Source organism: Rhynchophorus ferrugineus, unplaced genomic scaffold (assembly GCF_030347505.1).
Source record: "Rhynchophorus ferrugineus isolate W39M unplaced genomic scaffold, kcgeb_rfMv2 rfM4, whole genome shotgun sequence".
NCBI lineage: Eukaryota > Metazoa > Arthropoda > Insecta > Coleoptera > Curculionidae > Rhynchophorus > Rhynchophorus ferrugineus.
The window spans coordinates 12,559,355-12,586,805 of record NW_027472583.1 but is presented as its reverse complement, the minus strand read 5'-3'; the positions used below and the strand labels follow the sequence as shown (position 1 = coordinate 12,586,805).

The 27,451-nt window shown below is 30.8% G+C and overlaps 2 protein-coding genes and 1 long non-coding RNA gene across 8 annotated transcripts in view; 1 reads left to right on the top strand and 2 right to left on the bottom strand.

Moving 5' to 3' along the window:
- Positions 1-1,323: 1,323 nt before the first annotated feature.
- Positions 1,324-11,224, bottom strand: LOC143195422 (uncharacterized). The gene is made up of 3 exons (XM_076402511.1): positions 10,987-11,224; positions 2,131-2,409; positions 1,324-1,648 (listed from the first exon to the last, which is right to left on the bottom strand). Exons 1-3 carry the CDS (start codon positions 11,051-11,053, stop codon positions 1,440-1,442), a joined length of 555 nt encoding a protein of 184 aa, XP_076258626.1. The 5' UTR covers positions 11,054-11,224; the 3' UTR covers positions 1,324-1,439.
- A 4,685-nt stretch (positions 11,225-15,909) lies between these two features.
- The window catches only part of LOC143195419 (PRL-1 phosphatase), a 56,155-nt gene continuing 44,613 nt past the window's right edge, over positions 15,910-27,451 (top strand). Inside the window, exon 1 of one of the 6 annotated variants that reach the window (XM_076402510.1) lies at positions 15,910-16,175. In XM_076402510.1, the coding sequence (XP_076258625.1) occupies positions 16,173-16,175 (3 nt within the window). In that variant the 5' untranslated portion in view covers positions 15,910-16,172. Of the gene's footprint in view, positions 16,176-22,937; positions 23,263-27,451 lie in introns of those variants that run through there. The other 5 variants (XM_076402505.1, XM_076402507.1, XM_076402504.1 and 2 more) reach the window with 5 other exon arrangements.
- Positions 23,038-27,079, bottom strand: LOC143195421 (uncharacterized). The gene is made up of 2 exons (XR_013005532.1): positions 24,637-27,079; positions 23,038-23,717 (listed from the first exon to the last, which is right to left on the bottom strand). It is a non-coding gene; the product is annotated as an uncharacterized LOC143195421 (long non-coding RNA).

The following is a 27,451-nucleotide window of genomic DNA, read 5'->3' as shown; positions in this document are numbered from 1 at the left end:
ATTTTTAATGAATTTGAAAATTTTAAAACATAACTCACTGGAAGAAATTGTTTATAATTCGAGAGACACCCTGTATAAATAGATTAGAAATAATTTAAGATATTTTGGTGCAAATTTTATTGAGATTAATTTCAAATTCTTCTCAGATTTCCTAAGTCGCACAACGAACGAAACGAACTAGAGGTAGCAGGTGGTAAGTAAATATATTTATGTTTTTGTACATCAAGAAAAAAAGTGAATGTTACAAGGACTACTAATAATTAAAAATTATCCGGAATAAAATGGGATTTAATGAAAAAATATAACATAGAGCTTGAGCCTGACAGTGTGACAGCTTTGTTTTTATCCTATTAAGATTATCTTAAAACATACCTCAAACCTCAAACGCGAGGGAATAGGATAAATTAGAAAAACTAATTCATTTTCATTTAACAACATTGGTTATTTACCTATTAGAGCTAAATTCGTTGTCAAGCAAAACTTATATAAATATTGTTTTTGTAATGTATTTTAGATGGAAAACATGATGTACTAAAGGATGAAGGATTCTTTGTAGGTTATATGGATGGAAAAAATTTAAATAAATTAACTATATAATTTAGATTGATGGAACATATAATCTTTTAAATTTAGATCAATTTTAAAGTTTTTATCAATTAAGGCAATGAAATATGTAGCTATCGGATACTTCATTCTTTCAACTTTTTATCAGTTGATTTATTTGTTAACTTAATAAAGATAATTGTCATAGAATTAATAGTTTTCAGAATTGTCATTGATGCCGAATTTGGAACTTATTGCTACTATAAATTATTAATTAAAACGTGATTACTAGGATATGATGCACAGTTGACTTTCAATATTGAGTTATAAACCGTTTTATTATAAAGGTATACAATAGTGAAAATTATGTTTATATCCAGTAATATCACGGAATTAACAAATATAGGGCATCTTTATTGTTTGAGATTGTGAACTGATCATATTTGAGCGAACCCGATTTTTAAAACCCAGCACACTCACCATTTCTTAAGAAAACTTCTTTTAGTATCCACTTTTAGATAACATAATTCATTAATATGTCATCATTCGCTATGTCTGTTGCTGTAGTTCAATTGGTAGTTTGAAATATAAATGTCAGATGTTCCTATTATTTTATTATTTAAAAAGTTAAACTTTGATTAAATACCTTTGATTTTTGGTAATTATTATTAGTTGATATATTTAAATTTTCATCGTGATATAAAAAATGTCAAGAATTAAATGTTATTGCAAAATATTAATGCAATTATGTACGTGAAAAGGAAATTAAATTAACCAACAGATGTTATAAAAATTTTAAATACAAAACTACATTAATCAGTATAATAAACATTATTAACTTATTGTGAACGTATTATAAATAATACAAGTGCAAACACGTCATCTCAATATTAATTCTACACCTCCGTTTCACCGTCGTTGTCTTCGGCGAGTTCCTCGGGAGTCCGCAGATCGATGGCTAGCCTCTTCATCGGCTTTCCCGAATCGGAGATATGTTTTTGGACTTTACGGCCGTAATTCTGGAAGGTCGCCGCCAGCGCGTAAGTGATCTGTCTCGCTTGATCTCTGGAGTCGCATACGAAACTGTGACATACGAATGGTGTAGCTATAAAAATAAAAAATATATGTTATTCGAAACATTTTCCTAAATTAACACACACAATACATATATTAGGCCTATAGATTAATTTTTAAAGTATTTTTTAAATTTAAATCTTTATTGTATATATTTTCAGACTATAGATTACTCGATCCATTTTTTGGTAGATTCATAAACACTGAAGCGCTACTCAGAGAAATCTGAATCTATTTGTGATTATCCGAGGCAAGGGTATAAAATCCGACAAGAAAATTTATCTCAGTAACGCCACTAACCAGGTTGGGTAAGACCAGATGTCTTCTGGGATGATTTCTAAGTTGGTCACTCGTCAGTTGATAGGCTTAATGCCGAGGACCGTGTTTCGGAACCCACGTTAAACAGTAGGTCCAGTCGAGATAAACTCTCGTGAGTAAAAGGAGACTTTAATTTATATAATAATTTATAATAACATTTTTGTTAAATTTTATGTAGAACGGAATGTTTCTTACCACTTTTTAAGCTTTCGTCAGCAACGATGATCATACTGAACACCCTGGTGTACACCAAATCTTGAACGCCGTACGATATAACTTCAACGGTGAATGTGTGAGTATCTCCTCGGTCTTTTTTACCATGTAGTTCCGTAAAAGAAAATCCATCTTGAGATATTACTATTTCCACTGATGGCAGGATTACGCCTGCGGGCAATGCTTTGGCTTCTGCTACAAGAATATCAACTGGTTTCCTCGTATGTTTTATTCCCCATAGTCCATTAGCTGCGTGATGCCCTAAAAATATATATCTAATGTTAAGAAGATATGTAAAAGGTTAAAGTTTTTTAAAAAGGCGTTGAAGTTTATCGAATGCTATGTGTAGCTTTTAATAACAATGCTCTATCGATTTCACTATGTATGTTCAATACTAGTTTCGACGTTTTAAATGTGGTGATTTTAATGCCGAAGGCAAAAAGCGTTCTGGAAAGCCAAAAAAAATGAAGACGATGATTTTAAGGTATTATTCGATTAACAATTTATTCTTCAGTATGACTACGTTCGGTTATATGTTCCAAAACTGGTAAAAAAACATCCTTGGAAATATTAAAATAGGAAGTGTTATCACACCCGCCGTATTCTCCAGGCCTTGCTTCTTCTGATTTCTAGTTGCCTGAGCATCGCTTTACTTCTAGTGAAGATATTACAAAATAGGATTCGTGGAGAGCCTCAAAAGATACATTGTTCACTCGAGATAGAATCCGTAAATTCTGCGAAAGATGCGAAAAAGTAACGGCTATCAAAGGACAATATCTTGAGTAAAATACATTGTACCGATTTTTCACAATAGAGGTCACAATAAAAAATGTCTTAACATTTTATTTGTAACAATCTTGAAAGAAATTTTTCGTCTTCTATAAGAGCAATCGGAACCAGGTGGCCAGCGTTTCGTATAAGGAGTCCTGAAGGTGAACCTTGAGTTGCCAAGTATTGTCAAATATATCACATAAATATTTGGTATACAGGAAGTAAGGAAGAACTTGGAATTCATAACGAATTAATTCAATACACTGATTGTGATTTGTTTAAGGCTGTTCTGAAATATTTGGCAAAGGAAATAGATTATTTAATATGAAGCCGGTCTTCTATTTTCCACAAGTAGGATAACTTTGAAAAGGTATCACACAAGAACATACCCATTTTCCAATAAGTTTGATAACAAGTGGGGCAAAAGCCCTGCTACCATTTTGATTGCGTGCCATCTTGGTTATGTGACGTTTACTCAGTTTCGCTTTAATCATTGTATTTTGTAGACGTCCGAATTGTATTATGGATAAATATATGCCACAATAACAAGCAGAAATGGTGACAATATTTATTGAATATAATCGTTCCATTATTGCCACTCAGCGGAAATTGCCTCAAGAATATCCTAATCGTCCAGTGTCTCACAAACCACAATTTGTCGTTTACATGCGAATTTTCGACAGTACGGTACGACAGCAGGCAGGCCTCGTTCTGGAAGACAACGGACGTCTCGTAATGCTGAAAATGTGGTTCTGGTGCGCGATAGTATTGCAGAGTCTCCAGTTAAACATTTCTGCACGCAGTTTAAAGCGAATTTTTAAAGAAAATTTTTTTGTGCCTGTAATGGAAAAGCAAGGACATGTGGTTTAAGTAAGATGGGGCCACAGCACACACAGCTCATTCAACAATTCAATTCTTGAAAGACGTTTTTCCACGAAGACTAATTTCCCGAAGTGGCGATTTAACATGGCCAGCCAGATCTCCGGATTTATTAGCACCAGACTTTCCCTTATGGGGTTTTAGAAAATCAAAAGTTTACGTGAACAAGTCCCAAACGATTCTATATATTAAGGACAATATTCGTCACGATATTGAAGAAATTCAGCATCAGCAAAATAAGCCGAAAGTTGCATAGCGAATCGCGGTCACCATTTAGCTGATTAATTTTTCAATCATAACGAAAAAATAGATATAAAGACCAACTAAACCAAACTCATTTGAACAAAGTTATAAGCAATTAAAATGAGCCACATTTTTGCCGCATGTTAAAAAATTCGTTAGAAAACACTGTAATATTTTTCTTCTACCTCGTATAAGAAGAGTGTTGCTAAAAAAATTCAAGATTTTACAGAAATAAGTTGCTTCAATCCCATAAATCGTCTTACAAAGTTGCTGTAGCGACCTAGTGTATTAATATGGCTGCGAACTTATTTAGTCCAAGTAATGCAAAACGTATGAGATTATTCAATAAGAGAGGATGGTTGGAATTGAATGAAATAAGCTTTACTGAGGTTAAACGAAATTATTACCTTTATTTCTGTTAAATGTCATTACAAGTGAAATTTAACAGCCCCTAGGTTTCTGACCATGGCACAGGTCCGTATGGTTTAATTTTAATCATCTCTAATTAAAAAATCGATTATCATCAACTCCAACTCGGATTACGGATTATTAGCATTTTTTGAATTAAGTGTATGCTATCAGATTTCTGAAGGAATAAAATGCTTCAAAGTGTATTTACTCAAAATGTTTTGTAAACTTAAAAATAAGAGCTTGGTGGACAATATGTAATACTCAACGTTTATACGAAATTTATAATGTAAATATATATTCTTCAATGATATGACTTCAACGTTAAAGAACTGCAGCAGCCAATGAGACAAAAACCAAGTTTGGTATATTAAAACAATTTGCGATTACCAGTTACAAATCTCAGCATCCTTAGCAAATCATAGCATATCATGTATATATATTATCTTTTGGAACAAAATGAGACTTGGCTTCTTTTCTTTTCATTTTAACCATACTAGCAATCATATGACCTGGTATAGCGAAAATTGAATAAATAAGTTTATTTTTTTTACCGCCATGTTCGAAATCATTATTTTGGCGGTTATTTTTAAACAGTATTTCACCATCGAATGTATTTTGAATAATTTTTTGGGTTAAGAATCTGGCTGCCACTTCATATTTTGTTTATATTAACGTACGTAAACACCATAATTTTGTCATTCGCGACATTTATTGAAATTTATATTATTTTTTATGGAAATATATCCGTCATTCAAGCGGTTTCTAATTACATATTGTGTAATAATGTTATTGGAATCTCCTAATCCGATTTTATCAATTTTTGATAATCTATAAGGATATGTTATCTATTTCTTTGTAGAATTTTGTAAAATAAGCGTATATGTCTTTGCATATGATATTGTACAAAGTAGGTCGTTATAAAATTATTTTTAAAAATTAAAATGCAAATTATAATTTATTTTTCTAAAACGAAAACTCTAAATAATCTAAATTACAATAATCATATAAAATAAATTGTTATAAAAAAAATGTGATACAGCTGTAATGTTTTTGTAATAAGTTAATGTAATTAGGTGCCTTCAATTTTAAAAGGCATTTATTAAGAAAACTACTGCAATATATATTAATCAAAATATTTTCCTTTTATTTTCTACAAATATTCAACAATACTAAAGGGAAAACTGTTATATCATGTACGAAAATGGTCCAAAAGCTATTGCTGATTAAGATACATTCAAGTACAATATACAACAGTGAACTCACGTTATCAAAACGTTTAATTTATTGTCAATTGCAATTTGTAAAATAGTTTTAAAATAAGACATTATTTTTGTTGGTCTGTAAAGTATCCATAGAAAATTTAAGAGATATGCAGGTCTTTGAGAGCTGTGGAACATCCTTTTATACACTGTTGGATGATGTGGGCTTTAAATGGTGTAAAGATATTCCACGAAGACGTCTAACAGAACTTTTACGCATTGTTTTAAAAGTATACAATTTTTAAAAGCATATAATAAAATCAAGGAATACTTATTATTTTAATTTGTGTATTTAGATGAGATTTTCCAGAGAGCGTTTTATTAGTCATTTGTTATTAGTCCGTACATTTACTAATAATTCATTGCAGATATATTGTTCTTCGTACGGGAAATATGAATGGTTTTGAAAGTTACTTCCATAAAGAAATAAACATTTTTTATAACATAACATTTTTTTGCTGTGATTTGAACATAACGTGTTAAAGAACTTGGACGAACCATGAATTATTGTTATGGACAAATCAGCACACAATAGTACACTGAGAATATCGCAGCAACTGCTAAAACCAGGCTAAAGAGTGAACAGTACATTGTTCCCTAATTATAAACGAATTGTTTAATTGCGTTTCATGTAGTTTATTGTTGTAAAAATATACCTGAAAAAATATCCGTTGTAGATCAGACGGCTGAACAATATGGCCACAAAGTATTACGTCTTCCTCTCTTGAACATTGAGGTGTGGCAAAGAGCTATTACAACATAAATGCAGGTCGAGAAGGATATGCAACTAATAACTGTCTGGATATATAGAAAGAAGTATTCGGTTTGGATGAATTCGATATGACACATTGAAGAAGAAATTGACAAATGCTGGGATTAGTTATTGATTTGAAAAACGATTCCGAAAGTGACATAAAATTATTTTCATATGATACGTAATTATAGAATCTTCAGGAGCATGCTAAATTACAACTAGTTTTATTTATTTAAGACAATTATTACTTAATACAACAATCACAAACATGAACTTTAACAGAATTCATTCCTGAGCATGTGTATGTGCATTGAAAATTCGTCGCTATCTTTATTTCAGATATTATAATTGACTGATTCGTCTGAAGAGTTGGTATCATCTTTAATTAGAAATTTTCTAGTTTTTATTATTTGCGTTCTTTCGTTTCTTCTTCTATTTTTCTAGAGAAGTTTTATTAGGATGGGTAGTAATTATTTACAAAACTTTTTTGTGCTCCTTTTCGAAATTTTCGAAAAGGTTGATGGTTCTGAAGGTGTAGTTAGAGTGAAAGTAGAATTATCTGTAGTGGTAGTACAAAATGTAGGTTAGAAGAAAGACATGGGTTGTTTTCTGACATATTCATTATTATTATGAGCATCTTAGCTAGTAAACATTTCATGCGATTAACGTTCACATTCACATCGATATAATCTGGTATTGCAATGCTCTATTTATACAATTGATTAATTATACAAATTAACCTTTTTTCACTAAAAGTCACCAAGTAATGATCTCTGTTTCTCTCTAAGTTTCTCTGCAGTGCCTCAAAACAAAACACGACCTAAATTATTTGGAGACTAAATTAAAGTACCATTCATTATCTCCATGTTTCCATTGCCCCGTATTCCACTATTACTCACACTGGAATAAATCTTGACGATTTATTCAATGTTTGGAGCTACTATGCAACTGAACTAAAAAGATAGTCAGTTGGCTGTACAGCTAGTGGAACCTGCCCAAAAGGAAGAAGAATTGGACAAATACAATTTAGCGAATAAAGAATTTATAAAAACAATTGGTTTTCTTTATTATACCGGTTATTTATTGAATGATATGTTATTTGTTTAATTGAATTAAATTTTGAGTAAATCATTTTAATAAATTTGTACCATTTCAAATATATTTCTAATAATTTTTGGAAAGTATATATGCTCAGTGTTATCATTTTCGTCATATTTTCTTGACTGAAATGTATATTAGATTTTTTAAAAATATATTCGTCAGTGAACTTGTTTTAAAAACTGTATTAGGTATTAATTTTACCAAAATCTCCTAATCCTAATGTGATTTTATCAAATTTTGATAATCCAGAGGATTTTTTGATCTGTTTTCATTTTCTAAAATTAAAAAAACTTGTGTTCCTTATATGGTATTGTGTATCACGTAGTCGAGTCAGCCTTGATAAATGGAAACAGTTAAAGCGTTACTTATTGTTGAACCGAAACTGTGTCTGATTACCGTTTGTGATATTGTTATATTTGAAATTTAAATTGCTCGCAATCGACAGTGTGGTCGGGTTTAGCTGGAATAGATATAAAAATAACTAGCGATATTACAAGGTATAATGCAGTATATTAAAATTAAAAATTTATGTTACGAGATATGATTTAGATGTTCGTTAAATTCAATGTGTAAGTTCATCAAATGTATTCAAAAGTTGTATTTAAAAATTTATAGTGGACCAAGAAACTCCTAACAGTTGAAATGCTATATGAAATTCTGAGATGCTATAGAATGTTTTCGCACCACCATTATAGGAATTGTTAAGCTTCAGCGAATATTCAAAAAACTTGGTTCCATGAAAAAGGAACACCTCTGAAGAATTTATATTCTTTTCTGTAGGGTTATCTTATAAATTAAATTTACATCAGAACGCAGAGTCTATTGAAGAATTAAAAGAAAATATATGCAATATAATGAAGAACCTCGGAAATTATATTAAAATGACAAGTACACGAAACACTTGAAATACAAAAAAAATTATCAGATGGTCACGGAAACCTTCCATTTGGAGTATAATAATTAACAATGCTTTCTTACTAAATCACTACATAATATAAAACAAAGTCGCCTTTTCTGTCCCTATATCCCTATGTGCGCTTAAATCTTTAAAACTACGCAACAGATTTTGATGCGGTTTTTTTCAGTAGATAGAGTGATTCAAGAGGAAGGTTTATATGTATAATACATGCATAATATACTAAGGCAACATTGCTAATTTTAGAGGTTTCTAACGTGATGTCGTAAATTAACCTATTTTTTTAGGCTTATTTAGCAATTAGCAAAAACGCTGCCTAACCCTACGAGTTAGATCAAATTAATGTACTACAGTATTGTACACCATAAAAAGGTCTACAAAAAAGTCCGCGATGGTATATGTTTATCTTTTAGGGATAACCCACATTAACCATTTTTATTGTTTACTTTTTACGTGAGAAAATGGCTTATTTACGAAGCTATTTTAAGCAATACGGCATTAATCCTTATCGAATTAAGTACCTTAAATACAGTGTGCAATTAATATAGATCAATATGGTTCCTTACAGCATGTAAATTAAACAAATATTTTCGGAGATATTACAAATTTAAAATTTGCGTTTAAAAATGTGTAATGTAATCAAAATTGTATGAATTTAGATATTCCAAAGATAGCAGGAAATCTTCATAATTAGTATAGGGGAAGAGGAATTGTTTTACTCCAAATTTAATGCGTGCAGGCCAAGGGCAATAATGAATGAACCAAAAATACTGGATCGATTTTAATCAAGTTTTCAATGAGTGACATAGGCATATATATTTTATGCCCGTGCAAAGTCGGAGCGGGCCGCTATGTTTTTATATACAACGTTCATATTTTTTCTGTAGTGTATTTAATTTAGTATCAGCATTGCACCCGTGCGAAGCCGGGGCGGGTCGCTAGTAATGTAATATTATAATAAAAAAATGTACTCCAGTAACAACAGTTTAACAACACCGCAACAGTTTAGAATGCTGTTTATTACTAGTTTTAGATTTTTGTAGCACTATTGACTAAATCCCTATCAAAACTCTTTTCCTTTCAAAACAAATGAACTATGTAATTAGTGGTGACGTAAATAATTAAAATTATCGGATTAGAAGTGAGAATAATCCACCGCAACTACACCAGGCACCATTGCGTCTTCAAGAATGTACTAATGTCCAGTGCCGGATTAGCCAATAATCTAATTAAGCAATTGCTTAGTGCATCATGTTTTGGGCGACACCAGAAACAGCAGAAAATATATTTGCTAGGACAGGAATGGTGATATTATTTTATTATGGGTAAAGGGCCCATAGGCCTAAATTGCTTAGGGCTGCAAGTATCCTTAATTCGACAGTGACTGTAGTGTTACATAGATAGAAGGGACTGATCTGAACTGAATTTTTTATATATATTCACTGAATCTGTTATATAAGATGCTTTTATTTATTTTGATTAGCGATATCTGTTGGTGGCACTGAAAAAGTAATAAAGTTATTAATATTTTTACAACAAATTACTCTTTTAATAGCTATTGCTGTTTGAATTAAAGGAATCTGTTGCCCAAGTCTATCAAACCCTTTTAGAAACGAATGGTGATGCTGTTCTATTATATCCCAATTGCCGGTTGTGATACCAATGATTTACATATTGATGTTATTGGTGATTTCGATGTTATTGGTTGCAGGGACTGATTGTAGACAGCTTTGCTATTGATGAATCAACTACACATTCAAGTGCATCATGGAATATGCAAAAGAAGAAAAAGTAGATATCGCATGAATTGACTGAAAAGGTCATTCATTCGAAATCTTTCAACACCGTTGATCCTTTGCTTGTCAGGTAAAAATGAAGGGCTTTCCGTAACATAGTCTGCAATAATATATATATGCTTAAGCAATAACATATATATATATATATATATATATATATATATATATATATATATATATATATATATATATATAATATTGCATAGCAAAGAAACTACTTAAGTGTACGTGCCTGAGTTCATTGTGTATTGAAATGATTGTATCATACTAGCAGAGTTCATTTTATATATATTTTTTGTAGATTGGTGAGTCTTGATTTGTCTAGAAGTTATATGAATAAGTAAAACCTAATCTGATTACTCAGAGGTAAAATCATTCTGAGGAAACAAAACGTGTTGAAATGTCTGAATAATATTTTCGGAAGAAATTAGATACATATACATTGATAAGATTGAACGTCTATTTTGTGTTATCGATAAATTTGGATACAAATTCTTTCGGCGAGAATCTTTTCAGAACTTTTACTATTTCTAGATAACGAACACTTACAGTTAATATGTTATAAAAATAACGTTTCGTCAATAATAACCTAAAAAATACATCATCAGTTATACCTACTAGGTGACAGATTCACTAACTAGGTGATTTTTTAAACGATTTTAAACTATTTACTAGTAAACTACAATATAACGCCATCTAAATATTTACCTAAATATTTCACAACAAACGACACTGGTAGATTTGGTACTGGTAGCGTAGGCTCCTTATCATTCATGTTTACACAGCACTATAAACCACAAATTTAAAAACAAATAGACGTTTTTTTTTCAAATTTTTTTCTTATGAATAAATGCGATGACGATATATCACAGACCACTGCACAACTGATGTTTTACATGTCGGATATCGTGAACATCCTGTGTGATTGGTCACGCTTAGTGTACCACTTTGTTCACCTGTTACGAGTTATCTATTTGATACACTTTTATCAGCTTTGGATGAGATATAATATTTCAGATAATTTTTTTTTCATTATAATCGAGTACGTACGTAGTATATATAAATACCGTATGTTCTTGAATATACTGCAGACGTTCGTTAATGTGAACTAATTGAAAACAAGAATAGTACACGTATATTTAGTCTATAAAACTAACAGTGAACTCACATAATCAAGATGTTTAATGTATTGCCTGTCGCAATTTGTAAATTGGGTTTAGAATCAGACAATATTTTCTTTCTTGTTAAGTGTGTAACCGAACCATCCTGCAAAAATCGTCCGGTTATTATAAAAACAGCAGTTTATAAACCGACAAACGTTATTTTAAAGATTTGCTTGTTTTAATAAATTTCAAATTTTTATAAATTTTAAAATGGCAGTAGTAAAAAACAGGAACGAGATAATGGAGACCCCCCTTGCCAGTGACATAATATTCCTTAAAAAGAATTTGCTACGGCTTTTATTGAAAATATTTTTAGGGTGTTGCAGCTGCACTAAATATTAGTATGGGACACAGTCACTGCAATATCTCAAAAAATTAAAAATATAATCTTGGATTCACAGAAAAGACACCGTGCTCATACGAATCAAGATCAGCTTGATGTTAACTCTATCAGATATCAAATGTATGAAGTATATACAAAAAGTGACTAGTTTTTTCAATAATAAACATAATTTAATAAAATTATTGTAGAGGAAACTATTAGTCTGAAACGTATCGAAGAGGTCTAATGGAACTTCCAATCATTGCTTCTAAAAGGATACAATTTTTAAAAGCCTATAATAAAATCAAGAAAAACTTATTATGTTAATTTGGGTATTTAAATGGGACAGGGATATTCCAGGAAGGGATAAATATATTCAATAGTCACTCATGGCAAGATAATAAGAAAAATAGTGTTAAGACAACAAAAGTTGATGGAAAAAGGCAGATTTTGGAGTAATAAGAGATTCGCTAAGAATAAAGATTTGGACAAAATATTTTAAATTCAAATTTAAAACATATGTATCTTTAAATTATGAATAGAACATTTGCGTTTAAAAGTTCATTGTTATAGTTAAGAGACAAAATACTTGTGAAATTGGCATCTAAGTGGCTTTTGAAAATATCAACAGAGATATTAAATTTTTTAAATGATTTCGGATTGGCTTTATTTTATCTTTATTTGAAGTTTTATAAAAATTCATATGGTAGTTTAGTCCGTTTCAATCTCGCAAGGTTTCCCCTGCATTATTCAGTAGTAGTAGTTTTATTGCTCCTAGATGTGTGTTATTTATTAGCCTTCTTTTATATTTTACTTAACTCCTCATTCTTTAACTTACTTACTGTTCTGTTGTTCTTTAGTTTCGTAGGGATAAGTATTGGTAATTCATCGAAGAACTTTGTTTTGAAAGCGATGAATTACCACTAGGTTTGATGATTTAATGCAATCAAATAACCCCTTATTCTTTGACTTACTTACTGTTCTGTTCTTCTTTGGTTACGTAGGCATGAGTATTGGTAATTCATCGAAGAACTTTGTTTTGAAAGCGTTGAATTACTACTCGGTTTGATGATTTAATGCAATAAAATATTCGCATTCACTGTCCAAAATGCTTTTATATTGACTTATAAATCAAGTTTCTAAATATTAGGTTAAGTTGAAACAATCTTTCTACTAACCAGTACATTTGTTTAATTTTGAATCTTCTGCAAAAATGACTGTGTCTTCAGAATACGTTTCAAATACTGCAGTTTTTATTGTTGAGATATAGAAATTGATTATCAAAAACTTGAAAAAAATGGAGATTAAAAAATATATTTTAGTAGTAATAGTAAACATATGCAATTTAAAAACAATGCTTTAAATATTGAAAACTATTTAGATAGAGAAATTTTAATCAATAATTAAATAAAAGAAGCAAGTCGTGAGCTTCATAGCTCCTGTATCATCTTTCTGCTTTAAACATAATCCTTCGACAATGTCTGGCACGACAGTTTGATTGCAATCTGCAGGTTCGAAATTACAATTCATGAACGTTTACAGAAGCAGCTCGATCATGCGGTCAAGTGGTTCAAATTCTGGAGGTTGCAAATCAACCCCCTGAAAACCCAGGCCATCATTTTCCGTAAGAAGTGTTACGCACTGCGCGTCTCGCAACTTAATCGACACCGCAATAATTCCATGGCTGGATAACGTCACGTACCTACGTATTCACTTCGACAGACGGTTCGGTTAGCATTCCCAAATCCAGAAAGGTTCGGGGATAGCAAACCTGCTATCTTCTCTGATCTGCCCTTCTAGCAGACTTCCCATCTCCATCAAATGCTTATTTTACAAGATGTTAATTCGCTCCGTACTCTTCTACGGATCTAATGTCTACTTCAAGTTTGTTACACCCAACCAGGTTAAGCGGCTTTAATTTTGCCGAAATAAACTCTCCTCAAGAGAATACTAAAAGCTCCAAGGTTTGTCAGAAATAATCAACTTCATAGGGAAACGGACACTCCAGAAATTAAGCACTTCATTTCATATCTCAATCATTCCACAAACAACAACTCAGCTCAAGTTCTTCTGAAAACGCGCTTGTTGGCGATCTGGTCGACATGCTGGGAGCTTAGCACCGCGTCACCGCTAAACTCCCTCCCTTTTCCAGGCTGAAACGACCTCATCCGTCGCTACAGTCATACCTTTTGCCCCCATACAACAGTATCCAGTTGTGTCTTGACTCAGGTTCGCGAATCAATAGAATCGCCGGGTCCTCCTGCCCAATTACGGCTGTCCGATCAGCGGGTGCCATATATCCAAATTTAATGAAGCAGCAGTCCAACTCGTCACTCCAGGGCAAGTCTCCGTTACCAGGTATGCGTCATGCAGTCCACCGCCTGGTTTTAAGCCAGAACAAAAAAAAATTAAACATAATTATTTACTACAATATTTGAAATATAACTGAAGTACTCTGTATATCATATCAGTAGTGATATAGGATTCGTATTAGTCACCGACTTATAAATATTTATTTGTACTATATTATCTTTAAATGATAATGATCCATGTATTTTGTGTTATCTAGTTATATTCTATAAACTAAATTATAAAACGATTGTCTGTACAAAGTAATATATATTTTTGAATGTTTTACATGTTTTCGTGTGTTGACATTGATAATATTAATAAGTAAACGATTTATTTTGTGATTAATTGGAAATGTGACAGCATAATGATGACAATCCTGAATAGAGAAATTTTGTGACTACTAATATGTTAGTATAAATGAAAGCGTAAAATTCTAAAGTCGCCACGTTAAGTCTAACTCCGATCGGAGGACGAAATATTGACGTCACTTAACGTTTGCTAACCACCATTTCCCCTTTTCCTCGTTTATATAGTCGTGAATTTTTTGGCTTTTTATTATTTCCGATTATTTATTCCTGACTATATTCAATAAACATACAATATATGATTTATGGTGCTTTGTCTTAATGAGCAGTTATATACATAAGCTTTTAATATTAAATTAAAGATGTATTGGTACTATTTGTATTTAATCTTTCCGACTACTGTCCGGTCCTCATTCAGTTAATATTGCTATATAATAGTGTTAAAAAAATGTGTTAAGATATTGAAAAAATTAAGTAAACAATACTATCGGTAAAACTTTGCTAGGAAATAAATAACGGGAGGCTCCACATTGTTTAAAGAATACCCAATAGGAACTGTGAAAATGATGTTATATAATTGAAAAAAAACATTTTATGATGATTGTTTTAAGATATAAATGTAAATATATATATTTAATAGGCCTACCAAAAAGTTAATTTTACATAGTTACACAATTTTTTCGTAAAATTTTGCACTTTTGACAATGATATGTGGATTTCCTTAAATATATGTATGGCTAGAAAAAGTGGGTAATATTTCATTAACATTTTACTGGTTGTGTTTTTGTCTCTAAAAAACCTCCCTTTTCGGGATATCAGTGCGGGAAATGATACTCACTTTCACTAATATATGTTTCTACCCAACCGAACAGAAAATACCTAAACCTTTCTGACTCTTTCAACTCTCTGGATTGCTGGCGTGCATGCAGATTGACCAGAACTGCTCATGCGCATTTATTCTAAATTAGCTTGACAGATTTCACAGCCACGCGTTGTTGTTTACGAGAGTTGAGGTGAGGAATTCTGGGTTAATTTTATATTTACAAATGCTTGTTTAGATAATAAAACTCTTTATTATTTAACAGAGAAAATTAGCAGCAGTCAATGAGAAAATATATAAGGTTTGAATTATTTCATTATTTAGTGTTTGAAGAAATTTTGAATAAATGCGCTTCAAAAAACATGGAAATACCGAACCTACTTTTCCTCCAGCAATTTGTATATAGCAGTTTTAAAAGTATAACTTAATGCCAAGAATTTTTATAATTTCATTTGTTCATTTGTTTTCTAAACAGTTTTCTTAACTGCCATAACTTCTAAAATATCTACTAAAAATTAAAAATCAAAAGACTTTTAAAATCTTTAAGAAATATCTCTTTTATATATCGAAAAATATCGGGTAACGAAAATCTCGATGTATCGGTCAAGTTTATTCGACATACCTAGTTCTCGGTGATATATGGCGTATAGATATCAGTCGCAAATTTACTAATGAGGCGACATCTATGGACAAACGGGCGATTTTAAAATCGCTTCATATCGCAATTTAATTTCGAGTCCGCGCCTTGTTATCATCATTCGTCTGACAGGTGAGTACGTGCTTATCGATAAACGGAATTGAAAAATAGTCCACGGCGGATCGTAATTGTAAGCGATCAGTGTTAATATGTGATTCGTGACTGCGAATTTAAACGCTCTCCCATCAGCGCCGAGAAACACAAGAAAACGCCAGGCCGTGATCAAGGAGGAAAAATGGTGAGTAGTTCTTTTGACGAAGCGCAGCTTCGTATCGAAAACGATCATCTTGTTTTTTAATCCCGTAACATTTGGTATCAGATAATACTTGTACGGGGTCCTTACGTCAGATATGAGTAAAGGGGTCCGTTGAGTTGTTGAAATTGTAATGTCGTAACAGATATTTTCAGTTTTTATATCTTTCCTATCTCATTACGTATGTATATGTTAGATTAGCGTGAAGTTTTATAAAATCAAATCGACACAGCTTACAATATCGCATTTGGATTCTTATCTACCCAAACTTATATGAAAATGATAATTTAAGAGCTAAAAAATGGGGTAAAACACTTACTTCGCCTTTTGTAACTGTATTTATATTTCATCATAACAAACAGTAGAATTTTTATGGTTTAAAGTATAATTTGAAGAAGATCTACCAGCAGTAATGTATAAAATATGTTTAAATCATGCCTTTCAAATATAAAACATAAAATACTGTAATTTAACTATTTTTATTTAAAATACAAAAAACAAATTACAAAATACAGTCAGGTGTTAGTTTATATAAATAGAATACAAGCAATACCCAGCCTGTTAATCAATAAAAGAAGAATTTATACTATATTTATACAATTTATACAATATATCTACAGGTACTAATGAGCACAAACTTGTATTATATTGTATACATGTTTTTATATTTTGATATCGTTCAAAGATGTTCCAAAGCTTTTTGTTTTTATCGTTTAGGAAACCAACTAATTCCAACTCCATCCTTGAAGTATGTCTCTGTTACTTTTCGCAAAAACAATAAAATTATCTTCCTCACTCGCACTGCTATTCCTCTTTTTTAATTGCGATGCAATAATAATAAAATGCCTCATTGCAATCCTGCAGACGATTCAATCTGCCCCCTTACAGATATTAAGGTAGCTAAAAGTTTTCCATAGCAACAAGTGTTACCTTGCATGTAATCTAGAGCTCTAGCAATTGTTTTCAATGAATTCCTTCAAGTATTCTAGTTATAAGACTGAGATTACGCAGCTTAGCTGTGTCATAGAACCGTAAAGATAATTAATAAAAACTTAAACATTATGAAATTAATATTCCCTTATGGGAAGGGGTATATTAAATGATCTCCAAGACAGTATTTTATGAGTATTTCATAACTACTTTAAATACTAACTATAAAAGGGCCAAATGTCTTCATTCAGAAAAGTGAAGCGAATTTATTTTAAAAAATTCCAAATACTAATTAATGTTTGTTGTAATGTCCTGTTTTAATCCTAAGAATACTGGATAATCAGTAAACTGAATATTTTTCAAAGGCCTCTATTGAAGCTAACTGCATACTATTGAAATCGTTTTTTCAAAAAGTGGATTTCAGATAGTAGATACCCGAATTTAAATTTTGGTCAGGTTTATAACAGTTTAATTGAAAAGTCCCCGGTATACCATAGTAAAACAAATTTTTTTGGCAAAATTAGTTTTTTTTATTCAACATAATTCCCTTCAAGGGTTATACACTGATTATAGTGAACCTCCAACTTTTCGATACCATTTTTGTAGTGCGATTTGTCCTCAGCTTCAAAATATGCCTCAGTTTCGGCGATCACCTTTTCATTCGACGGAAATTTCTTCCCAGCAAGCATTCTTTTGAGATCTGAGAACAATAAATAGTCGCTGGTGGCCAGATCTGGAGAATATGGTGGATGGGGAAGCGATTCGAAGCCCAATTCCTGGATTTTTACCATCGTTTTCACTGACTTGTGAAACGGTGCATTGTCTTGGTGAAGCAGTACTTTTTTTTTCTTCAATTACGGCTGTTTTTCAGCGATTACGTCCTTCAAACGGTAATAGTCGCTATTGATGGTCCTTCTTTTTTTAAAGCTGTCAATGAAAATTATTCCATGCGCATCCCAAAATACAGACGCCATAACCTTGCCAGCCGACTGTTGCGTTCTCCCACGATTTGGAGCGGGTTCATCGTGTGCACTAGGATGACTGTCGATTGGACTTCGGAGTGAAATGATGGAGGCATGTTTCATCCATTGTCACATGTCGACGTAAAATCTCGGGTTTATTACGTTGATAGTCTTCAAACACCACTGCGAATCATTAACTCGTCGTTGTTTTTGGTCAAAAATGAGCTCGCGCGACACCCACTTTGCACAGAGCTTTCTTATACCCAAATATTCGTGAATGATATTATGTACACGTTCAGTTGATATCTTTGTATATGTAACTTAAGTTAATTTTTTAGTTAATTTTATGAAATTCATTATGAATTCTACACTGTTAATTACACTGTTAGGATCAGTGAGACTGGCATCCACTTAACCTTCGATGATCCTTGGGTTATATATTTACCCTTTTCAGAAGAAACAAAGCAGAATATTACCACCTTCTTCTTTCAGTCTTCTGGATTCTTCATTTTTAAAACATTTTGACTCAGTAAACAAATGATGATACCTTTCAAAAGCATTTTATGCCACTAGAAAAGCCACCAACTAGAAAAAATTAAAATTATTTTCTTCCCAACCTAATCATAAATATAACAGTATATTATTGTATAGTAGCGTCAGCTACAACGAATGCTCTATCTAATTATTCCGCGAAAAATATAGTGCGAAGTTTATAGCTCGTTAGACATTTGCATTGTCATAATGTAATAAATGTTTTATTATATTTTGTAAATAATATTTTAGCGATAAACAAAAGATGTATCAACGAAGTTATTCTCAGGGTTAGTGCGTCTATATATATTAGTATTATTTATCTACTTCAGAAACTGTTTTCTTTGTATTTTATTTAAGAATATTTCAAACATACGCATGAAAACTTATTTAACAAAAGATAAACAAAGCCTACTTGTTAATTATAAACGGTATTCGCTAACTTGTTCGGTTTGTTATCGAATAATTTTAACACTATTAATTTGATTTAATTGCGTCTTAATATTATGATATGTTTGATAAGGGCAAATACATTGTACGCAGAATATTGTTGTTAATATGCAAACTCTAATCTACCTTACATCATCGTCATGTTTCGTTTGATAAACTGATGCAACCGAAAACATAATTTTTTCGATTATTTGACATGAAATATTACATTTGCATTTACTAATGTCAATTAATGGGCGTTTGTTTGTTTGCTCGTTTTTACGGATTTATAGTCACGTTGGCCTGTTTTTTGTTTTCGGTTTGCTGTTTGTTATAGACGTCGAATCATGAATATCGACCGACACAAATGACCTTTTTACAATGTATAAAACATGGAACAAAAGATTTGTCTTAATTTTTGCGTATCAGATGAAATTTCGTCTGCTGAGTTGCTGTAAATATTGCAGGGGGTTTCGGTGAATCGACAATATAAAAAAAACGTGCTGGTGATACAGATATAGTGGTACAGCGCACTAACAAGAGATTGAGATGAAATCGAGGATTTGCTGGCTAACCATTAACATATTTAATTGAAGTTAAAATCAATGGTGACTAAAAATCGTCAACTAATTTCAGAAGACAGGAAAAAGTTCACGAGAATATTATGGAAGTATAAACATATTTCTGACCAAAAATTCAATAGAAACTCTCGAACAATCATAGTTTTCACGGCGTACTGCTCCAACCAAGTTCTTTCTCCTTCCAGCACTCAGATTATGACATAAAAGTGTCCGTCTTCAGTTGTAAAATCTATTAGTCTGCAATACAACCACCTTATAATCTCCAAGAGATATACATGCATTATCGCATCCTTTAAAATGTACTGTATGGTTTAATTTATATTTTAAACATTTATCTAAGAAAAAATCTGATCAAATTCAATGTTTCAAAGGAACTTTGAGCATAACAATAATATTTATTTGCAAATGGGTAAATGTCAAAATATTATCTTTCATGTAGATAAACATTTGACATGAACAATCTAGTTTCTTGAGAATATAAATAGGTTTAAAACCACACTTATATTTAGAGCAATATTTCAATATATACAACACTAATCAGTAGGATTTCTTATTTAAAGTTTTTATATATTTTTTAGTGAATCTATACGATGTGGAAATTAAGATCTACTAGAATCTAAATTTATAAGAATTTAAATTTTGTATTTTTTATCATAAACTGATTGGTATCCTACATTTACTGAAATAAATAGTAGTCGAATGGAGCTAAGTCAGGCATGCAGAAAAGTTTCTCATCTCAAGTTCAACAGAGCCCCATAACATCGAGTGTTATCACGCACTGGTATGGCCAATAAACTATCCCCCTCTGTTCTTCAGGAGAACAGAACCTTCTTTAAATTGAATTTAAATTGCAAATTGGTTGCGGTAATTTACAAGCATTTGTTGCTTTTCAATTTCCAGAAAATATTAAATCCAAGGTCACTTGCCATTGGAACTTCAAAACCATGGACTAATCTGGCAGTATTTTGAAATATAAATTCCTTATTCCAAAACCATGAAATATTGCAAAAATATTTTTATATAAACATAGATTTAACACCTGATAGTGGACTGGGGAAAGAACATCTTATCTTTTTCAAAGCAAATCTTGGTTTTTTATTATAAATGTTCAATATATTGATATTTTTCTCGGTGGCCGACACCCCTAGTGCAAGATAATACAGTAGACGTATTATTTAGAACTACATTTTTACTATTCTACTACATCCCTACTATTTAACTCTTACCATTTTGGGTACGCTAATGAAAACAAACTATTTAGTACGATGAAATATCATTTATAGTATATGAAATTATGTTAGAGTAGTTTGACTTGGTATCTCATCTTACTGTTTACACAACCTTATCGTGTAATTTCATTGATAAAGGTCATCAGTGACTGAATGATTATAAAAAATAATACTCGAAAAAGTATATATTTTTTTGCGACAAGTTGCTGTCAACAATATTGTGTTTAATAATTATTAAGATATCATAGTAGATATATATATATATATATATATATATATATATATATATATATATTCCGAATTGTAGTATCCGATTAAATTAAATCTAAATGCTTCTTTTTAATTGTTGTATCAATGTTTGGAGTAAGACTCACAAATTTGAAGAAGTTGAAAAATAGTTATCGAGATTCTGCGATAGATAGAGATCGAAATCTCTTAGATATGTCCAAATATATGTAAATACAATTCCAATTTTATGTACATCTTCACTTATTTTTAAATTTTAACCTCATAATGCAAATTTGACTGAATACAATAGTGGTAGAGTGGATGGTCCTTTTACTGTTGATGTATGATCCCATTCATGTCTATAACCAGATTGGATGTCTTCTGAGATGATCTCTAAGTTGGTTACTCGCCAATTCGTAGGCTTAATGCCGAGGACCGCAGTTCGGATCCAACGTCAAACGGTAGGTCCACTCCAGATAAACCCCAGGTCGTTGAAAGTAATTGTAGATAAAAAATTAAACACAAATTGGTAATGGAGTGTAATAAATATTATAAGTGCCAAGAAAGAGTAGAGGAACAAATGATCTAAAGATGGAAAAAACGGAGATTCAGAAACGTTTTCAAGTTACATTAGCACAATTATTATACACTAAATAGAATAAAGAGATAAAGGACGAAGAGAATAAAGAGGAACTAAGATAAAAGCATAAAGATAAACTGGTAGAATGAATTAAAGGCGTTAGTAACTGGAGAAAAGAAAAAAATAGTTTGTGGATTGGAGAAATTGGCATAGACTGATTAATTCCAAGAAATAGAGAAACTTTATTTCATTTATGGCGTATTTACGCTTAACTATTATTCAATAAAATTAGTGTTTTTCATATCGAATAGTAAAACGTATTGAACAACCGGATGAATGGATACTTTGGAAATGTATCTACACATAAAATATTTTTAACAAGAACATTGAACCGACTTCAAAAAATAAATAAGAAACTCACTAAAAATTTAAAAATAATCAAACTTAGAATTTTAACACAAAAAAAAATTTAAATAAAATTTGTACATAATAATCGTTGTAATAACGAAATGAAAATTAAAAGAAATCTTATTTAACCTATCTACCACACGTATTTTATATTCTGCTATATAGACACAATTTAGCTTAATACCTACCTAAACCTATTTACTCATTTTCAATATCAATTTATCTACTACCAAGTACCTACTTGAAAGTCAATGCCGAACCCAAATAGTTATAATAATTTAGATTTATTTTGTTTGTACTGTTTGGGCTTGGCACTGGTAGTTACTCATTTTCTCTCCTTCCCAAAACAGATCCTCATTTGGTTCTAATGGAACCACCTTGGGAGGATTTTCAAAATAGGCCCACTAGTGACGGAGAAATCGTTATATACATTAAAAAAATATATAACATATACAGCCGAACATAGAACCTCCTCCTTTTTCGAAGTTGGTTAAAAATTAGTCGTTTTTTCTATCGAACAGCAAAACATATCGAACAACCGGATGAATGGATGCTTTGGAAATGTACCCACACAAAATACAATTTTTCACGTACCTAATAAGATGACGCAGCTAATTAATTATCGCTGCCATATCGGCCGTAACTCTATGTAAGGTTTGACCTCATTACTTTCAAAGAGATCGCGCATTGTGTGGAAACGTCCATGAGCCAAAACTAAAAATAGTCACGAAACGCAATTCATTTATTATTTTTTCGTCGCCACTAGTCCCTTCGATACATAGAAAAAAAAACGGGAACAACAAACATCAGCCAGTTCCTAGACACTCCCCTTGTACTCTGACAAGAACTGCCTTATTTTTAGACCGCAGAGACGAACCCATAGGATATACGTTTGTGTCGTTTCACCGGCTATTTTGCCAATACGAGCGGAACGCAGGCCAGTCGGTATGCGTATTTTTAATAGTGATCTACGCAGTGACCGTGTCCCGATACCGTTCAGCAATTGGATCAGCCAACGATGTCTTGTTGTTGTGGATTTAAGGTGGTTAAAGTGATCGATTAATAGCCCTTTGATTTTTGCTTGCTGTCGCTTCGATTTGATACTGTCTGGTCTCTTTTCTATTGCGTTTGTTCTACGATCATTTTGGTTCGGCCAATATGGAGGATTACCACGAGCATCATGGAATATGCCAGGTAAGCAGGTTATATAAGCAAAACGTTTCCTTTCTTGCTTTGTATCATGAATTGGAAGTTTATTATGGTAAATAATGTTGTTTCAATAGTTGTGCGGCTTATATTAATTTTTTGACCTAATGAAAGTTTTAGTTGATCTTCTCCAGAAGTCTTTATCCACACAAACGTCATTATCACCGAAAAATAAATAATCCAATTCTCTAAAAATGCCACAAATATATGGGAAAATATCTGGACTATATGATATTACTTGCTTGCATGTATTCTGATCATCTGTCACTTTAAAAGGGCATTTATTGAGAAAAAAATTATATATATTATTTAAAATTACGACAGAATATCAATAGTATGATTAATCTTGGAAGTTTATTCTGATAAATAATGTTCTTTCAATTATCGTATAGCCTCTATTAATTTTTTGATCTAATAAAAGTTAGTGTTTAAAAAAATATAATCTGTTTTACTTAGTAATTTTGATATTGAAGTGTTTATCCACACAAATGTCTTTGCCACTAAAAAATAAATAATTCTTCGCCAATCCTCTAAAAATTTCACAAATATAAGAGAAAATATCTGGGCCACATGAGATTACGCGCTTGCATATATTCTGATCATTTTTCATTTTAAATGTGCATTTATTGAGAAAAATTGATATAATATATATTATTCAAAATCACGATAGAATATCACAAGTATGAATATTCTTGGAAGTTTATTTTGATGAATAATGTGTTTTTAATTATGATATAGCCTATATTAATTTTTTGATCTAGCGGAAGTAAAAATGCCGCAAATATATGGGAAAATATCTGGACTATATGATATTACGTGCTTGCATGTATTCTGATCATTTGTCACTTTAAAAAGGCATTTATTGAGAAAAAAATTATATATATTATATAAAATCACGACATAATATCAAAAGTATGATTAATCTTGGAAGTTTATTCTGATAAATAATGTTCTTTGAATTATCGTATAGCCTCTATTAATTTTTTAATCTAATGAAAGTTAGTGTTTAAAAAAATATAACCTGTTTTACTTAGTAATTTTGATATTGAAGTCTTTATTCACACAAATGTCTTTGCCACTGAAAAATAAATAACTCTTCGTCAATTCACTAAAAATTTCGCGAATATAAGGGAAAATATCTGGGCCACATGAGATTACACGCTTGCATGTATTCTGATCATTTGACACTTTAAAAGGGCATTTATTGAGAAAAAAATTATATATATTATTTAAAACAACGACATAATGCAAAAGTATGATTAATCTTGGAAGTTTATTCTGATAAATAATGTTCTTTCAATTATCGTATAGCCTCTATTAATTTCTTAATCTAATGAAAGTTAGTGTTTAAAAAAATATAACCTGTTTTACTTAGTAATTTTGATATTGAAGTCTTTATCCACATAAATGTCTTTGCCACTGAAAAATAAATAACTCTTCGTCAATCCACTAAAAATTTCGCGAATATAAGGGAATATATCTGGACTATATGATATTACGTGCTTGCATGTATTCTGATCTCTTTTTACTTTAAATAGGCTTTTATTGAGAATAATTGATATAAAATCAAAATCATCAAAGGTATCGAAAGAACGATTCTTTTTTAATACTTTTTGAGCGATGGTGGTAGTCAAAAATGTAGCAGAATTTCCCATGCAACAGTGTACCTACCTGCCACAAATCTTGCAATGTGTGGAGAAACGTTGTGATGACATCTTCGATGGAAGAGGATCTTTGAGTTGTTAAGGGGAGAAAACACTATTGTAAATAAAATACAATTTATTTTCTCACTTTTTTGTATAAATTAATATACAAAGAGGAGTTTTTTTATTTTTAATTTTATTTGTTAATTCATCCCATTTCACGTAAACTTCTAGAAACAGTTGATTCATCAATTGCAAGACTATCTAAAAGTTACTTAAGAGTTTGAGCTGGCTTGTCATCTAATAAATCTTTCAGTTCATTGCTTTTGAACATTTTTGTTTTTTCGCTAGGTCGTTCTATGCCACTGATATCAAAACCACCACTTTCAAATCGTTGAAACCAAAATCGGTAATTGGGACAAGATGCACGCCCATATATTTCTAAAATTGATGGGACTTGGCAGGGGTTTTATTTAATAAAGTAGCAAAAATATTGAACATCTGAGGGTTCCATGAATAACTCAATAATATTATATGGAAAACTGTTATTGTTTGGAGGGAAATTTCAAAACTACAAAACTGAATAGATAGGTTTTGTTATTTAACTGTTGTCTACATTAGTACCTCATATTTTTACCAAAGAAATCGAAATACATGCAAGCCCTAAAACGTAAGAAGCTACTATTTATTTTATATTATTATTATAAGTATTATATATACCTTATAGAACATCTTTTTGATTTATTAATGATGATTGTTTTATTGAATACTCACACTATGAACAAGCGAATTCGATCAACAGATGAACCAACTAGACTAATCAAATAAGTCACAATTGGATGATGCATCAATTATTTACCTCTGTTAATTGTTGTTATACGCAATTTTTGTGTGGCCAATTTTTAAATAAATTTAACTGTATTCTTTCCTAAAAATTTTAAATGAGGAAATGATTCAGTTGGTAATGAAAATAAATTGAAGGCTTCCAAAAAATTGGTCAACTTCCACGTATTTATTGTCAGTTCTAAATTTACTACTTTTAAAAATATCTAATTTAAAATATATCTATTATTTTAAATACACTTTCTTTCTATTCATTCCTGATTTTGGTTGAACGTTTTTTTTTCATTCAGTTATTTTCCTGATTGTTCTTTGGATTTTCGAATAAATACTTGCAAATTATTCTTAAAATAAAAAAAGTAAGTTTGAGATTTCCAACGAATTGTTCATCTTCTAAGTATTGGTTGTCAGTTTTGAATCTGTTACTTTTAAACATACTTAATTTTAAATACATCACTTTTAAATATATACAAATTATTCTTTATATACAAAATTATCATCATAACAAAATCAATTTGAAACTTACATTTGTAACAAAATAGAACATTTGTAACAAACTAAAAGAGAACTTGGAATGGCCGAAAAATTATTTCCAAAAGATGTAAACAACTTTTTTATAGAGTTAAACGTACCGAGAATCGTGCCAAGTATTTCTATATAATAAAATTTCTTTCTCTTGTATGGCAGGCTGTATTTGTACAATTGTGTAATTTTCTGCTCTGCACCAAACCGTCGATACAAGGATATATTAGTCCACAACATCTCCGGTTTTGGCGAATGCGCTTATTGAGCTTCATTTAATTTTAAAACAGAAAATAATCTGTGTTTGACGCATGCGTATATCCAACTTCATTTACTTAATTTTTTATCCTGATTATTAGATTTAATGTCGAATATATTAAGCAGGTAAATAGGTTCAGGAGGTAAATAAAAATGGTAAAATTTTGGAAATAACACATTTTATTTAAAAAAGAATTGAATAAAAAGAAATAATAAAAATATAATTAATATATACGTATCTATGTAATATATCTATTCTATTTTTATAAAAATATCATATTACACATCATTATTTTTTATAAATAAAAATACACAACTATGATAAATACATTGACATTTTTTTGAAATAATACATTTTATTTAAAAAATAAATCAATAAAATGAAGCAATAAAAATAATTTCTATACGCCTTCATATTTTTATAAAAACCCCATATTTAAATTAATTTACATATTTGTACAATTAACAAGATCTCCAAGTACCATATAAATAAACATTACCATAAAAAGACCAAAATCGTTTAGATCAAACCCAGCCAATATAGTTAAAATCAAATGAAAATGCCACCACTATGTATGAAAGCAATGAAGTTCTCCTAAAAAGCTCCAAATAATGATCAACTATGATTACTACTATTCTTGAACCACAAATCTCATTAATGAATGCATAAAATGATTGGATTATCGTACTTATCGTAAGCTGAAAGGAATCTCAGTTAATACATCAATATCTTAACAAAACAATAATTTATTTACCTATATTCTTATATAATAATGCATTGTATTTTTTTTGTCATTAGATCATTAGGGTGTCATTGACAGGTTTATATTTTGTTTATTTGATCCAAGTCTACTAGGAAATTTAGTTATTTCAAAGTATCACAGTACACATTTCTTACATTTTAGCAAAATGCT